This window comes from Osmia bicornis, chromosome 12 (genome assembly GCF_907164935.1).
Source record: "Osmia bicornis bicornis chromosome 12, iOsmBic2.1, whole genome shotgun sequence".
In the NCBI taxonomy this organism is placed as follows: Eukaryota; Metazoa; Arthropoda; class Insecta; order Hymenoptera; family Megachilidae; genus Osmia; species Osmia bicornis.
In genome coordinates this window covers 6,857,326-6,874,348 of record NC_060227.1, presented here as the reverse complement: position 1 = coordinate 6,874,348, position 17,023 = coordinate 6,857,326, and the positions used below count along the sequence as shown (strand labels likewise).

General features: G+C 38.9%; 2 protein-coding genes across 10 annotated transcripts in view; one reads left to right on the top strand and one right to left on the bottom strand.

The window, feature by feature from the left end:
* Window positions 1–961: 961 nt before the first annotated feature.
* LOC114871733 (leucine-rich repeat-containing protein 57) lies at window positions 962–2,722 on the bottom strand. Its single transcript, XM_029178003.2, has one exon. The coding sequence runs from the start codon at window positions 2,152–2,154 to the stop codon at window positions 1,438–1,440; it is 717 nt and encodes a 238-aa protein (XP_029033836.1). The 5' UTR covers window positions 2,155–2,722; the 3' UTR covers window positions 962–1,437.
* Window positions 2,723–2,767: 45 nt separating this feature from the next.
* The window catches only part of LOC114871731 (guanine nucleotide-releasing factor 2), a 48,068-nt gene continuing 33,812 nt past the window's right edge, over window positions 2,768–17,023 (top strand). For 5 of the 9 annotated variants that reach the window (XM_029177992.2, XM_029177986.2, XM_029177988.2 and 2 more), the window contains exons 1-2: window positions 9,184–9,266; window positions 11,745–12,196. In XM_029177992.2, coding sequence (XP_029033825.1) covers window positions 12,013–12,196 — 184 coding nt within the window. In that variant the 5' untranslated portion in view covers window positions 9,184–9,266; window positions 11,745–12,012. Of the gene's footprint in view, window positions 2,960–6,430; window positions 6,537–8,250; window positions 8,431–9,183; window positions 9,267–11,744; window positions 12,197–17,023 lie in introns of those variants that run through there. The other 4 variants (XM_029177983.2, XM_029177982.2, XM_029177990.2 and 1 more) reach the window with 4 other exon arrangements.

The following is a 17,023-nucleotide window of genomic DNA, read 5'->3' as shown; positions in this document are numbered from 1 at the left end:
ACAAGTTTTGCTACATTTTAAACAGGTTGAAACAATCCCTAAATTATTACAAAAGAAATCGTTGTTGGTAAATATAATGAATTGTTCAACAAATATTATCTTTTTGTATTAAATTTAATCATGTCAAATTTTATAAAATTATAATTGCAACCGCTTTACATGATTTAATTTACAAGCGAAATGCAAATGTGTAATTGCCGAAGAGCGGTCTTGTAGAATGCACTTTCATAAATGATTATTTTAAATAACATAACCTTCACAGTATATATAAAATACAATTACGTGGAAATAAAAAGAAACATTTAATCGTTGGTTATTATTAATCAATGGTCGGATATTGAATACGCTCTAAAATTAGCTGTAATTGTGCAGCCGGCAAAAGAGTGGAATACAAATCTCTTATGCTTAATGAAGTAATACTTAAGCTACTCACGTAGTCGCAAGTGAAGGGTTGCTAACTTGGAAGTTGAAGTATGCAATTTTTTTTACCGTTTGCAACTCACCTGTCGATTTTTTTTCTATTTAATTTCAGCAGCTCTTCCTATTCAGAAAGCAAAGACCTGATACGCCATTTTGGGATGCAAAACATCATTTGTTTTTCAATTGAAATGGTAGGATGATTTTATAACATATGATAGTGAAAATTATAAGTATGCGCAGTTCACCAGAGTCCATAACTGCGACGCGCAGGTTGGAAGATGGTGGGGGAATGCAACGAGCTCTCTGCCAATCGCTTTCCACTTCGTTTGGGAGTATCGCCAATCAGGGCGAAGATGCGCACAAAAGAACGAAAACTGATCTTTTCGCAGTTATGGACTCTGGTGAACTGCGGATAGATGTAAAGATTATTTTATATTTCAGAATCATGGGGAAATAAATAAAAGTAATAGTAATTTGTAAGAATATAGTTAAACTCATAGTATGAACTTTCGTATAATTGTAACAGATGTTCAAAAGGTGATTTCAATTTATAAAGTTTATTTTATACATTGAGATGAACGGCAACAACTACATTTAAGATTTACAGTATTTTGATCTTCTTTTAGTTCCGCTTATAGAACTAAACATTATGTAGCAAAGAAGAAACATTTTCTATGAAATGTAGTTTATTTACGCTTCTCATTTGTACATTTTAATTGTGCATAAACTGATAGAAACATCGGTCGTAACTGTACTCCAATACTGAATACAAAGGTACCGTTTTACAAGCCGCGTAACAAAAACTACGTACTGTTTTATAAAGTTTGGATTTAAAAAGATTAATTATTACAATTGATCAAGATTTTATTTTTTAAATTATGTTATTACAAATATCGTGTAGAATAATTGCGCGAACACGATGCGGCGAATTTCCATAGTTATGAAACAGTTATGTAGTGCTATTGTTAACAACATAATTTATAACTTTACACGCACATCAACACATGACAAAATATCTTAAAACATTTTTTTCTTTACCGCAGTGTACCTCTCCATATAATTATCATAACCATCCAGCTCGGCAAATTGTTTCATTTCAAACAAATTACCTTCGACCGAAAGGACAGAAATTTTAGAGTCTTTCAAAATCTTCGTAGGTATAGCATTTAGTTGCAAACAATTCTCTTCGAGTCTAAGCGTTTTTAGGCGCGAACAAATTGCCAGTTGCTCCGAGATAGTTGATACTTGATTTTGATTGAGGTTAAGTTCAACCACATGCAACGCTGCGGCCGCGTCCGGAATCATTGTGATTCGGTTCTTGGACAGGTCCAGTACATCCAGTAAGTTGAAACCACAAAACATAGTGGGAAATTCGGTAATCTGGTTGTCGGACAGGTTGACATGTTTTAAACGCGTCAGTTTCGATAAAGACCATGGTATACTTTTAATCTGATTTGAGCTCGCGTTTAAGCCCTCTAACTTTATCAGCGCTCCGAGAGCTTCTGGTAAAGCTATCAGTTTATTGTGACTGATATTCAGTTGCTTCAGTAAAGTAAAATTACCGATATCGTCTGGAATGCGAGTAAATTTGTTTTCAGAAAGATCCAATGTGCGTAACAATGGCGCTAAGGCACGTAGATTCTGTGGAAATTCGTCAAGTTTCCTTTGCGATAATTTTAACGTGCCAGTCTTCTTCGCGGTTTCATAATGCTGTCTTAAACCAGAACTCCCCATTTTGCGCTGACATAAAACTTTATTTCAAATTCAGCTAATGGAACTAAACCTGTACTTTTATCTTTGGTTTATCAATATTAATAATTTGTAAATGACAGTTTATCAATAACAATTCCCTTGTAGTAACATTTGAAGGTTATAAACAGAAGAATATATTTTGCAAAGAGGATCATTCAATTTTTAAGGGAATCACGTTGACTTTTGTCAGTGCATTCTAGTTGCTTAGTACTCACTCCTCTTCTTTGGTAGGATTATCGTAAAGCCATTTAATTAGTTTTTTTGTTACAGACTGTATTCGATCATGTGGTGGATGTTGACTTTTGTACGCCACTGTACCGGCGTACGAAGAGAGTCAGTCGTTGCGCCGCCACTACTCCGATTAATTTTAACACGGCGATACTCGTAATTTCGAGCTACGAGCTAATCAGTGTTGTAATTTTTTACACTTGTACGCACGTGGCCGCGGAATACGCTCCGCTGGCGAAAGTCAGCCGTTCAAGTATGCCAACGAAAATTGAATGAAATGTCAACCGAATGACAGTCCGTCAGCCATATTGGTCTGGTGGCTGGGTATAAATCTCGGCCGTGTGATGGCGGTTCCGGCGCTCGCGCCTCGAAAGATGGCTGACAAACGAAGATGTAGCGGTGCACGTCGGGTTTACATCAGACTGAAAACGCCGCGGCAACCACTGGTGTGTAGTTTACGATGCGGTCATTCGCGGAAATGGTGAGATAGTGTTGTGGTTCGAGAGGACATACTACCGGGTAGCGATGGCCTCCACGCCGAAGTCGGAGAAGCATGCAGGTAAGTGGCATTTGCGCTATGACCTATACGATTGAAAAAGAAACGTACGATGTTCCATAACAACGGTAGAACCCGGCCGCCGTGACCGTTGTTCCTTTCTTCTTTCTTCTTTCTTTTTGTCAGTCAAGTTTTTATTCGTTCACGAAGTGAACGTTACCGAGCGAGAAAGTTCTTAAACATTTGTTTCATCGTGTGTCGCGACAATCTAAAATGTTAACGAGAGCTGATCATTCACTGACGCTACCGGACGCGAAACGTCAAAAGCATATGCGTGTACCCCGAAGCACGCCTCTTCTATCGTGTCTCTTTCTATTCATCTTCTCCGGTCTGCGTAATGTATCATAGCTACTCATTTACATTCTCCTTACAGATGTAAATGTATCTTTCGACAAACATTATACTCGGCGAATGCTAATCATCAGCGGAACGATAACCGCTCGGTAAATCAGTGTTCGCAGCTTCATCTCTCGTTCGATTCATCGAGATCATGAAGTGCTCCGCGCGTCCTTTCAACTTTACAAATTGAAATTGAACATCATACATTTTCGAAAGTTTCACGCAGGGTTAGAAATCGATTCGAGAGATCAAATTGAATTGGAATCGAATATCCCTTTCGCGGTCCACGGACCCTGAGGTCATGTTCCGATGACCCGACGGTCATTTTTGAAAAACGGACCATACTTTTCATGGAGAATGCACGTTGGTAATAATACGCGGTCGCCTGGAGAGTGTGTCAATAAACCGTCCACGCGCCAGGGGCGAGCCCAATGTAATTCGAACAGCTGCCCATGTCACGAGTTTTCTGCCCGCGTTCGCACCCTTCAGACAAAGAGTTACCCCCCTATTTCCATGATCAATGCGACAGTATTTCCATGGGGATCATATTCGATGTTCGAAAGATCGAGATCGTTTCAAAATCTACGATTCGAGAGATCGATCGATTGTGCGGGAATTTTCCTTTGTTTATTTAGCGTGGTTGGTCACACTGATTACTATGTTGGTAGGCTCTATTCTGATACATAGTTTAAATCGTGATATAGATATTTTATTCACTTTTGAATAAAATTATTACATAATATTAATTAATCCCAAATTTTATTGAAATTGTTTGTCGAAAAAAAAAAATAATATCATGTTAGGGGAGATGGTAATTAAAAATTGCTTTTGAAAAAAGTTATCGCGATCGTGATCTTGAATTCACAAGGAATACTTAAAATCACGTGGATACTTGTCGCGGTTTTATTTAGACATTGTACAATAACAGGTGCAACTTATCAGAACCGATACGTTCGAGCTCGCAGCAGGGCGACTGATGGACAGACACGCTTAAGTAAAGGCAGTTTGATCAATTTGTCGGATAACGAGTAGCAACTAACTCGCTACCCTACGTCATATGTCGGTGGGTAATTGCGTTTAATGCGAGTTGATTTGTTGTTGGTTGAAATCATAGCGTGTCCATCGTGTTCTGGCTGTTGCTTCTGAAAAATAGATCCATCGACATTAACCCTTTCACGGAGAAATTCATTGCGCGATAGTCGCAACTGTATAAATAAATTACTTCTCATTTTCTTCAAATATCTGTATTTCAAGCGTAGTTTTAATACTCCTTACGAGTACTTATTTCAATTTCTTTTTTATTTTTATATCGATTAATTTTTTATTACCCTCTCGTAGAGATGGTTCTTTTCTCGGATCACTCGAATATCTTTCAATTATATTTCAACAAGAGTAGAGGGTGAAGAACGTCGGTAATTAAACTGCTAATTGCGCTTCTGAAAGTGATTAAGAGAGTAAGAGAGATTACATTGCTGTAGGATTTCAGAAAACGACTAATAATTATCTGGAATTAATTTCAAGTTGAATTTAATATTAACTGCCTAATGTCTCGCTAAATGTTTCAAGTAACTTCCGTTAAATAGCAGAGGCAGAAAGGAGATTACGTATTTCTGAAACTGAAATAACAAGCATTCTGAAAATACGGAAATGTTTCCTACGGGAGGGGTTTTCGCGTTAGGAGCTTACCAACTTGTTTACGCTTGCTTACACATGTACACGGTTAATGAGAGACTTTAAAAGGAACATTTTCATACATAAACCTTCAGGAAATATAAATGGTTTATATCCATTAAAAATTCTTGCGAGAGATTTATATAAACAGCGTTGTTTAATGACCTGTGGATATATCCAAATTTGCAAAGAATATTTCTTTGACATGAATCTTATTTTTTAATATTTTTATGTCATGAAATTTTGCTAGAAGACAATTATTCTCTCAATATACGAATTTTCCTGTCCGTTTGTATTTTTCTATATTGACACAATCGACAGACCCCAGGTACGTAGTCTTCCTAAGGAAACAAAAACCCGTAGAGTAATTGTTTTCATTCCATCAATCGACGAGCACACGTTACTAATAGGGTGTCTATTAGTGGTTGAAAATTTCGTTGCAACTTTGAACTGGATCGAACGCGTAAAAACATTTCCATTCAACTCGTACATCTCGATTCCGTTTCGACAGCAATGTTTCATTTCTTTTTTTTTTTTTGTATTTCTATGCTTGCACCATGGAACACTCGCATTCGTTAAAAGCACACGCCGAGTACGGAATAAAAATTGATGTCGAGTTGCTTTTACTTTTGCAACGCTATTCTCATCGGTTTTCGAGTGGCACGGTATTCGAACCGTAACTTCAATAGTTACTTTTCAGATTTAATCAATGGTTGACCGAGGTTGAAGTAAATTTTATTTGCTGATATACACGTGGTCCCAAAGAGAAAACATTCCGGATTACTTATACGTGGTCACGTGTATTGGGAAAACGTGATTCGACAAACACGAGCGTTTTAAAATATCGCAAATATTTAAAAAAAAAATGAAATTTTCTACAACAAATTCATTTTTCATACGTTAGATTCGATACAAATTTTCATAGAGATCGCTAGGGTGATTTTTATAAGAATATTAAGATACGTATAAATTCATTTTCCATTCAACGGTTTATTTTTAATTAGAAAGTAGATTTACATCCAGTGTCGAGTTTATTAGCGTAAAATTAGATGGTACGGTAAAATCACGGTCAAACGTAGCCCATTCTGCATCGAAACCACGCTGCAGTGGTTGTTGAAGAGGGTGCACGAGGTTCAGCAGTCGGGTAGATTCATGAATATGCATCCATTTTCACGTTTCGTCGAGCAAACTCGTACACGAGGATTAGAGGGAACTTCGGCCACGTGCGAAAACCGATCTACACACGTGCTATGGGTTTATCCTAATTTACCCGTTGATCCATAGGGATCCCGTCGCGTCGCCTTGATTTTTGCCTCCTACTACGGAGTACGTCTCTCCTCGAGGAAAATTAGTCATTCGTTATCGTATTTTATCGTACCGTATCGTTGTTGCTTGAGATAATCGTGAGATAGCACGTTGTCTAATTGGCATAGCGAAACGTTCATACGTCAAAACCTGCTTTTCTTCTTTCATTGTGAACGGGCATAGTGCGTCTAGGATCCTTGAAAAGGATCGATGCTGGTCATCGCGATCTGAATCAAGATGGTCGTGGGATTCATTTTCAAAGCTCGTAAGTTTGTGAATGTTTTGCGGTGTTTCTGTTATTTTGAATAATTCGAATCAAAGTTCAAGAGCATATTGCACTCGTCGAAACAAAGTAGTCTTGATAAAATTGGATACAAAAATCATTAATTTTTCGATGATTTTCAGGATGTTTTCAATTAACTAAAACGTCTTTGATTGTTCCAAAAGATTATATAGACTGTTAGGAAATAATTACTCTATTTCTGCCACTCAATGTGTTGAAGGTGAAATAACAAGTTGCTAGGAAATTGAAGATTTCTAAGAATTAAGGAATATCAGCTGTTCTAGAAACTGAGGATTATTAAATGTTTTTAATGCTTTTGAAAGTTTCAGTAAAAAAATTGTTATAATTTAAAAAATAGTTACAATTGGAAGGGAGCGAGCTTAGCTCATGTTATGTTTCCATTTTTAATTTACGTATAAATAAAGATGATCTATCTGGCCCACATTCTCATTCGACGCGTGCAAAAATATTACGTTGCTTTTGAGCTATTCGTCTGGTTCGATTTTCTTGGGCGTCGTATAGGCAGCATATTTAGAAGCCAAATATTTAGATCAAGTACAAAACTGTTGAGACATTCCTCCGTTTTCTACTATATCTTCGTATTTCTCATCAGACCGTACGCTTATCTTGTTTTTTACATTCATTCTGATAACATGAAACATCACTATAGTGTTTTATATTATAATGTGGTGTCGCTATCGTGTACGGTATAAAATAGACAAATTTTTCTCTTGCCTTGTGATAAAGTAAAGCTTGCCATTCGGAAAATGCAGAAAGAGATAACAGGTAGACAGTGTTGAATTTCATACAGAATTTTGATATTAAATATCAGGTTATCAATAAACAAATAAAATTACTTTTCGAACTGTTCGATAAAGCGAATAAATGCAGTAACCGTGTAATTATACAATATCTTGTTATGAAAGAACAGAGTTCCATGAAAAAGTGGTAGCAAAGATAACGACAGCAAATAAGAACAAATCAAATATAATGGATTCTTACTCATCCTTGAAAGCGTAATTCAGATTAAATTAAGATTAAATTGACAAATAAAAGTACAGAATACTAAACGTGCAATTACAATTTTGCATGAAATTTCCAACTCCATTGTCCAAGGGTTGACTCGAGACAACCCTTCATCGGAGATCATGAAGAAAGGAAAAGTGGACACTTTACCTCCGGGAACTGAAATCTCCACGATCGTTTTCTCACGAAAGTCAATCCAATTTACGGTGCAATGGCAATGACAATGCTCATCGCATCGTCAGCGTAAGAAAGATAGAATTGCGAAAAAAGAAGAAAGAAGAAAAGTTGTTCTTCCGAGCGTCGTATGCTGACACAGTGCTGCAGGGGTCCGCAAATAAATTGTGTCTCTCCTCCTCTGCTCCTCCGTACTCCCACTCGTCTCATCTCTCTCTTTCATCTTTGAAATAAAGAACGAGCATAAGTGAGTCTGCCTCTGTACGAGATCTTTTGTCCCTCTCCTCTGTTAACCCTTCTCGAAATTCCTCTCTCTCTTTCTCTTCATCGTCGTCCATCCTTCTTTTACGTACTGTCAGTGTTACACTTCTCCTTCCCTCTTGCAGACTTTTGCTCGCCTGCCTGCTCCTCTCTCTGACCCGTTAAAATAGACAAGCCTTCTTTCCCGGCCAAAGTCACAGATATTACCGGGACGATGGTACAGTGGACGGACGGTACACCAGTGACGACGACGGTTCACCTCTGTTTCCCGAGCAAAATACCTGTTTGGAACCCGATACCCGCACCAGATTTACGCCTTCGCGATCACCGTAGACGAAAGTGACCGTCCAGACGCGGTCACCGGCTCTAGCGACGGGAAATTCGAGGAAAATTTTCCGGAATTGCGAATTCCCTGGTGCGTCGCTTCTGTGTGTTGCTCATTGGAATTTCGTGATTTTTTAAGCGAACATTATGTACCGGTATTTGTCAGTGGAGAGTGATGAAGATCGGAGATATCGTAGTGATTGATTAGGGGTTAAATTGGAGGATGATGTGAAAGTGAAGCTGAGAAACTGTTTGTTGGATAAAGGTTGATGGGAAGATTTATAGCGAGTTTGATGCAAGATTCTTCGATTCCAAATTCCTAAAATTATCCAAGATATAGAAAAAATGAATATCGCATTAATATTAATTAATTAATCCATCAAAGATTTGGAAGATCACTGAGGAACTCCGAAGCTCGATAACGCTCTTCTTGAAATTGAACCTCATGGAATGAAAAATCGATAGAGGGTTTCCAAGATTGAAGGCAAATATTATCTTCGCTTTTTCAACTGTATCGAGAGTTTGGTGGATCGATCAGAAACTTCAGAACTCTGGGATAAACGTTTCGTATTCCAGTTACTTGAAGAGTAAAGTTCTCTGTTACCTCGGTGAGTGATTTGTAGATTCGTGAACCAAATCGAAGCCAGCCTCGCAAAATTTAGAGAATGTTGGATCTTGTTCGTTGACCTGGGGATAAAATTGTTGTAGAAACGTATCAGGAAGTGTTTCGATGCAAATAAACGATGATCGAATTTCAATGTTTCCAGTGTGCGAGTGCTTAGCTCGAGCAGTGATATCAATTGATTCGATTGGAAACTGTGTTTATTATCAATCGATATGATCATAGCGTTTAATATCAGAACAGTGGCTGAGTTTGAGGTTTAACAGTGAATGAAAGTGTTTTGAAATTCTGTTTTTTAATCATAGGTAATGGAAAAAAATATGCCAATGTTTTTTTCTTGTGATAATATAGGATATTTATAATAATCATTTTTTAATTAAAATTACTTTGGATCTCATTAATTCTTCAAATTAGACCAAATTTCCTTTAAATTATCGTCAATGAATATTCATTTTTCGATGTCGAAATTCGTTAACGTGTACGTAATCGACGAATTTGAGCAAACAGCAGACGAGATTATTCGGTATCGTCGAACGGACACGATATCCGCTTGCCAAACGAACGATGCTGGTGTTTCACCGAATCGATTGTATTTTTCCGCAAAGTCTGAGATTAAAAGATCTCCGCGATGCTCTTGACGACCCAGATCGCGATATGCCGGACGATCTGGAGCAAACGGAACGTAGATGCTGCGTAATAAACGATCAAGGCCCGATTAGTTAGCGGAACAAGCGGTTTAATACGTTCAAGACCAACGACGCACTCTATGCGTCTCTCAAAGAAATTATCGGACATTCGATTCTGAAAGCAATAGAAAATTTCACTTTTCCACCGTTTGAAAATTTGGATAAATATGTATATTGAAAGCCTAGGGGTAGTTTTGCAAGAGTTCACTCGAAATTTGTTTTCATTCAGCCAAGTAATCAATTGTTAAAGAACGTGGAATGCAATTTCACGTGCAGACCGTTTAATTGCAATTCACTCGTATATTAAATATTCCCTCATTTTCGACGTTTCGATTGCGCTACACAGCGTTTACAGCGCAACCCCTGCTCGCGAACATGCCCCTGTTTTTTATTCGCCAACCGTCGCCGGGATATTCGATATTAAATTTTCGAACGCTGCTGTCGCGATTATTTTCGTAATCATCGGAACACCGCGATTAAAGCAAAAGCGAAGGGAAATTGAAACGAATAGCGTAGTGCGGGAGAGAGAGGGGTAGGAGGAGAGTCGACGATAAAATTTTACATGCAACCCGTTGAATTTATTTTCGGAGGTGAAGTCGTCTGTTTCGTTACGATTCATTTACACTGGACGTGTTAATCGAACAAGACCAGATATCTCGTCATTCAAATGATTATCATTTCTAAAGTATTAATAAAAAAAATTGCCTTCAAAAGATGATAATCTTTCGCATATTCTTAATAACTGCATATATTGTTTTGAGTACAAAAGAAGCGTATGCAATTTTATGCATCGATGCAATCGCGGAATGCACATTTCCTTTCATTTGGAATTAAAAGGACCAAACCGCGTTTCATTAATAAGTAATTGAATCTCTTGGTTCGAATTCATCCATTTCTTGTCAATTTTGATATTTCGAGAGCTGAGTCGTTCGAATCGGCGGTGGTCCATCGAACTCCGAAAATAACGGAGCGCCTTGGGCGCGACAGGAAGAGTCGAGCGTAACTGGGTCGCAAGTTCATCAGTGCTAATTATTATTAATCAGGAAATCTCAACCGGGTACGAAATTCTCGTGGATTTGCATGATCGCAAGGCCGTTCGAGTACGTTAAATAATTGGAACGCCGAGGTATTAGAAATTGAAGTTCGCGATCAAATCAGGCTTCCCTAGGGAAAGTAGCGATGAATCTGGAATTCCGAACTCTGCAGTAATTTTTGATATTCGAAAGCTCGAAATATGCAGTTTTTAATAAATATGTAATATAGAGATCACAACTGTGTCCACGTCATATATTTCTTTTTTTACTCGTTTCACACTTATTTTATTAACCAACCAACGAGGTCACGTTTCGTTTCTTCGTCAAAGGCCCGAGTGTGCATAAAATTCGATAATTTTGTGAGAACAAACAAGCCAGAAAAACTGTGGTCCTTGTGCCCAGTCCAGCGTGGAACGAGTTACACGATCGACCTCCTGCTCTCCTATAGAATCATACACGTTGCTCGGAAAACAGTAAAAGCGACGTAGAATCGTGATAGGTGGAGTAAAGGGGTGGACTTTTCGCTCCAGTAATCGTTGATCGTTTGTCGTGAAAACTGATGGAACCTTGGCCAACTCTTGGATCTCGTAGACGTACCTTGCCTTCTTGTTCAGTGCATTTTTATCAACCAGTTACCTATTATTGGATCTTAGCTAACAATAACTCTCCTCTTCTGTTTCTTTACAAATTCTCTTCTGGTATCTTATAATTCGCCTTTTCTTCTCAATATGGCCATTGTTATTTATGTCTTCAAGCGACTCTGGGTGGGCAAAAATATTTTAAAGATTTGGGGTTACTTTTACTTCGTTAAACATCGGCATGTATGATAGTGCAGGATAAACTAGGAAGCGGACAAGAAATCGTAACGGAAGATTCGTCTAAAATAGATATCCTGGAAGTCGAATATGTCTGGGTACTCTAGTTTGGTATAATACTCGAGGCAGCTAAATGTATCATCTCACTTATATTTAGATGTACTGTCATCGCGTTTCGTTTAATTTCAATACCTGATTTTACATGGAATCCTTCTCGTTGTTAAAATGATGAATCTTTTCTGATATAGGAACAGTTAAGAAACTGTAGAAACCTGATCATAGTTCAATAAACCAATCGCATGTTACAAATTTATCTTAAAATGAAGTTAAGAAACAAACAATGTGAGTGAAGAAATTAATGAAAAAACTCTATTGTCATTAAATCAGTGCAAGTGCAACATGAAGATGAAGAACACTTTGCTTAATAGACGCAGTGAGATAATGGATACGTGTGCGATGAATTCTATGGAGAATCGATGTTTCAAGAATTGATTATTCAGTGTAATATGTGATAAAATGCCTCAATACGACGATAGTTTCCTCGATTCGCCGATTTTTCGGCGGCGGACCCGTAGCTATGCGGTGCAAAAGCAATTAGTGACCAAGTCGAAGAGTTTCATCACGGGCACACCTTTGCTACTGGCCGTGACCAATCACGCCAGGACTCTTTCCGGTTCCATATCGACCTGCAGCTTAAAAGGTAATTGGACTAAAAATTCAGGTTAAGGGCATGAGTCTGTATTGAGCTCGGTTGAATAAGCTGAAAGCATAGAGTCCGCTTTGAAGATTTCTTTATTAGTCGAAGAAATTCGCTCGTTTTTCCATTCGACCAAAGATGTAAAGAACAATTTGCTGAATAATTAACCCTCTATAATCTAAAAATAAAGGAAAATCATCAATTTATGATGTAGTTATTAGAAATGTTCTAAACTGAAAATTGGGTTCTGGAATTGATTTACATTTGTGAATATATGCATATTGAATTGGACCCCTAAAATCTGTAGACAAACAGAAGATCAACGTTCCTCAAAATATCTGGCTACAGTAATTAAACTTAGGATAACAACGTTATGGAAGCAAGTATGGCCGCACTAAATATGCTACCCCGTCGAGTGTGCTGCACGTGAAAGCGACTCGCTCGTTAATTACCCATTCGTGCTGTCAATCATATTAAGCACCAAACTCACGACGTGGTACTACCTCGAGCTATTAACACCTCCCTGTTACTACAGTCTGTACACTATCATTCTCAACACCCATCCACCCCCTTTGCACATAACGTATACACAAGCTAGTGATTTCCCTCTGGGCAAGCAGTGTGCTACAAATTGCTGTGTTCCCCGCTATATTCTACGATTGAGGCGTCCAGAGAACACGATCTTAATCCCCAAACAAATTGTCTGGACGTTGAGATACCGAATGGTGGATGTTAAGGGGTTGAAATTCAACACATTTTACCTCCTTAATTATTTCATACTTCAATTTCGTCCAGTATATTTACCTATTATAGAAATAAATAAATACTTTTCGATCGCGACAAGATTTTCAAACTTGTTCGGTCACTGTCAGCAGCACGCGTGCACCGGCCCCGATTTACCCTGTGCCGACGTGTCAAGCCCCGGGCAATATCCGGCGGTACCTCGGTGTCACGCGGAAACACGGTCTTTTGATAGGAGAAATTTCCGGGCGAATTCTGACCCGTTCATAAATACGCGGATTCAGTCATTATCATGCGACCGCAACGTTTGCACGGACCGGCCCGTAAACACGCGCCAACTCGCGCCCGGCTAACGTCAACATTAATAAACATGAAGTACAAGCGGTAATTAGTGGCAGCGATAAAGTTTACCGGTGTCCGGGCGAAAATTAAACCGAACCGTACGAAATTCGTTTCGAACGCTCGTTGAACCGCGAGTTGATTATTAATGAACCGTGTTACTCTCATATGTTATTCGATTTTCCTTGATTCCGTTTAATCAGGTTTGACGCGATTAATTGAACATAGAATTTCGAATCATGATACGTTTAATTAATTTTGCCTCGTTATAGGCAACAATGGTAATGCTCGAAAGTCTACGAACTCGACGAACAAGGGATCCTTCATTATCTAAAAAGCTTGTTGAATTTTCTTAACGCACGTAACGATATACTAACAGCTTCCCGTACGACGCGATGAAAAGGCGCACGGACTTGTTCTTACGATAAAGAACACGCTATCCGTGCTTTCACGTCAAATTAGTTCATTTGTATTCATGGCTAATAAGAATAAGGAGTGCAGGTTTATCAGAACGCCTTCAGCAGCATTCAGCTCTCTCCCTTTCTATCGAAATGAATATATTCGTAGGGAAAAAAACCTCCCAGGACGATGTAATCTGCATCCATAGAGGCGGTAGCCGTCAGCGTTTTCATGAATAGGAATTTTCTGTATGAAATAATAATCACGGGTGTAGCGAAAGACTGTTGAATGTCTTTTCATTCGGAGCCGACAAACGTCGGTGTAAGACGATTGAATGTCGTAAAAAATTTCAATTTCAATTAACGATAGATAATTATTAAATTTAAATTGTAAATTCAAAAAGATAAAATTGACCAGTTTTGTACGCTTTGTCTTGAGTATCTTGGTTGGAAATAAATTATATGGAAAACTTGAAAATGAAAGGACAAAGAAATTCTGTCAAGTCTGAAAAACTCGAAGAATTAATGGTGCGTTCAGTTTCGAGTCACTTGAACGCGAATAAATTGATCCCCACGTGTATAGCAATTTGTTGTTCACGTACGTATAAATAACGCGTTCTTTTCTTATACGAGCATTTAACGCGTTAAGTAGAATCACAGGAGGGCAGGGTTGTTTTACGAGGGTGGCCCTACACGCCAGAGGGTGTAAACCACTACTTAATCAAGACGTTACACGAGAGTTCTCTTCGCGAGAGTTCTCAGCCACTCTTGCCCTCGGGGCTTGGCCACCCCTTTTAGTATCATCGATCCCCGATAGATAAAAGGTTTCGAATCATGTGTACGTACTTGGAAATAAGGCTGCCATCCCCTCCCCCAATAAAAGTCCTCGTCGTTCTATTTAATTTTCTCCTCCTTTTCTGAATTTCTTAAAAAGTGTTTCGCGAAAAGATTTCAAGGGAGCAATGAAATTTCTTTGAAAGAATGAAAAAGTCGGTTTAATGCACATTGCGCTACTCCACCGGAAGTGAATTTAACACCGTCAGGTGGGCAGAGGCTGAGCTTATACCGAAAAGTTTCGCTCGTAAATCTCGAGACACGGATCGACGCGACTCTTTTGCGATGGAGGAAAGGGTTATACTACGACGACGAGGACGGGCAAAGATGACAAGAAATCCGCTTTCCGCGTGAAAGGGGCTTAACGTCGTCCCGCCGATAAATTTCAGGCGAGAAGAGGAGAATATTTCGCTGGTAAAGTGCATTCACGCGCGTCCCTTTGGGGGGTGCTTGCTGCAGGAATATGCCTCGGAGGGGGTGGCTTCGACAGGTCGCATGTGCGGCTTGAAAGGGTGGAACGTTGCCGCGAGTACTTTTGCCTTTCGCCCCTGGAGGCTGGAAACAGTAACTATTCACCAGGGGTAGTTCGATTCTTTGGTCGTTGAAAAGATTTTCATTGAAGAAAAATATTTGAAAAAACTATACGTTACTGGTTGCATTTTATTGAAAAGAGAATATTAATTACTCTAATCGTAAGTTGCTCTTTTCTAATAGTGTAATTTAATTATCTATAGAAAAGGGTGAAAGGTACACATCTGAACAGAATAATAGGAATATCAAAGAAAAGTTCTTACTACAAATACGATCCAGCATCCGGGAAATATTGTTGCAAATATAAGCCGATACGGAAGAAGATAGCGTCGAGCAGATGTCATAGAAAAGGTTATTACAAAAATATGAAACGATACAGAGGTAAAGCTTACTGCAAATATGAAAGGATACGGTGAACGGAGTGATACAAGATGACAGGAAAAAGGTTATTGCTATTCCATGGGATTCGTTTTATCCGTATCAGAAGTTTCACCTTCTTGCAAGCAAGAAGAGCCGCGCCACCCTCTGCAGGTCGCTCTATCACCGTCTACATCTCGTTTTGCATCCGCGGAACAAAATTCACTTGGCTGGAAGTTCTTGCATGAATGAGAATCGACTACGACCCGAAGAACCGAGCACGCGTAGCAGGGGAGGGAAAAAGGAACAAGAGAAAAAAAGGGGTGAGAGGAAATGGTGGAAAGGACATGGAGGCACACAGACTCCTTTTTTCCGTTTACTTTTTTTTTTTTTTACCGCCGCCACAGTTCTCCCTCTCCTTCGCCCGTGACGAGGAATTTCGCATTTCTTCAACCCCTCGAACGTGTCCCAAGACCTTGCAGACGTGATATACAGGGTGGGGCGACAACCGTTGCCACCTGGAATTGCTGGCTGGTAAATTGCTTGGACGAAACGTGAATACCAGATGTAATTCTCTTATTTCGCTAATTTCTTAATTATGTAATTATTGCATAGGGAATTGCTTACTTTCTTTTTTACTTGTACTCGAATCTTTTGTTATCGTTTCTCGAACAACAAAGTGTCTAGCATCATATATGTACGTGGGAACTAATTAAAAATTCCTTTCGTCGGTGGTTGAAAAACGGCGTAACTAAATGAGCAACCGGGTGCTCGTTAAAAAAATAGAGGGTGGCAGTGGGTGTCGAGCCTGGTGGGGTGTGTCAAAGGGGCGCGAAAGAAAAATATCAGGGAACTCGTGTCGAGGCAAGATCGTGCGGTGGCATCTCATTAGTCTGCGGATTCTCTGCTCGCTAATGAGATTAATTATCCTGACCGTCTGCCTGTCTGTGTCTCGAGCCGCATAAAAGACTCGGTACCTTGGCAAAAATTGCGATAAACAATCGTTCGACCGTGACGAGACACTAATTTGACGAACTGTCGATCGATTAATTGCTCGCAGGCTTGCTTTCGTTCGATTTCGTTCGAAACCCAGCGGGGAATTCAATTCGAGGATTTAATCAAGTATTCGGTGGTTGTACTTTTTTTCTCTCTTTTTTTTGCGAACGGAGAGAGATTGACACGGTTAAAAAATGGTTACTAATCGCTTGGAAGATGAAGTTCTTCTTGTTTTAATTAAGTATTCATTACTTTATTGGAGTAATTTCTTAATTAAAGGAAAATGTGAAGTTAATTTTATTAGTGTTAGGACTTTCTTTGCATTAATTTACCAACTAATGATATTAATTAATTATTAATTTACCGACATTTTTCTCTTCTAGTAGAATTATGGTGATTTTGAGTAGAATGAAAATTTATTTACTATTCTACTAATTATGCGTTTAAGCAGTTCGAAATAAAACAGATGGTAACCATAGAATTTTGTCTGAAATTTACGATGATCGTTGGAATGGCATGGGTTTACCAAGCGATCAATAGTAAAGGGGACATTGCTCGAATTCGCACGTGCGAATACAGATGGGGTATTGCATAGTTGCAGCAAAACTGCATTGCTTAATATGCGTGCATATTT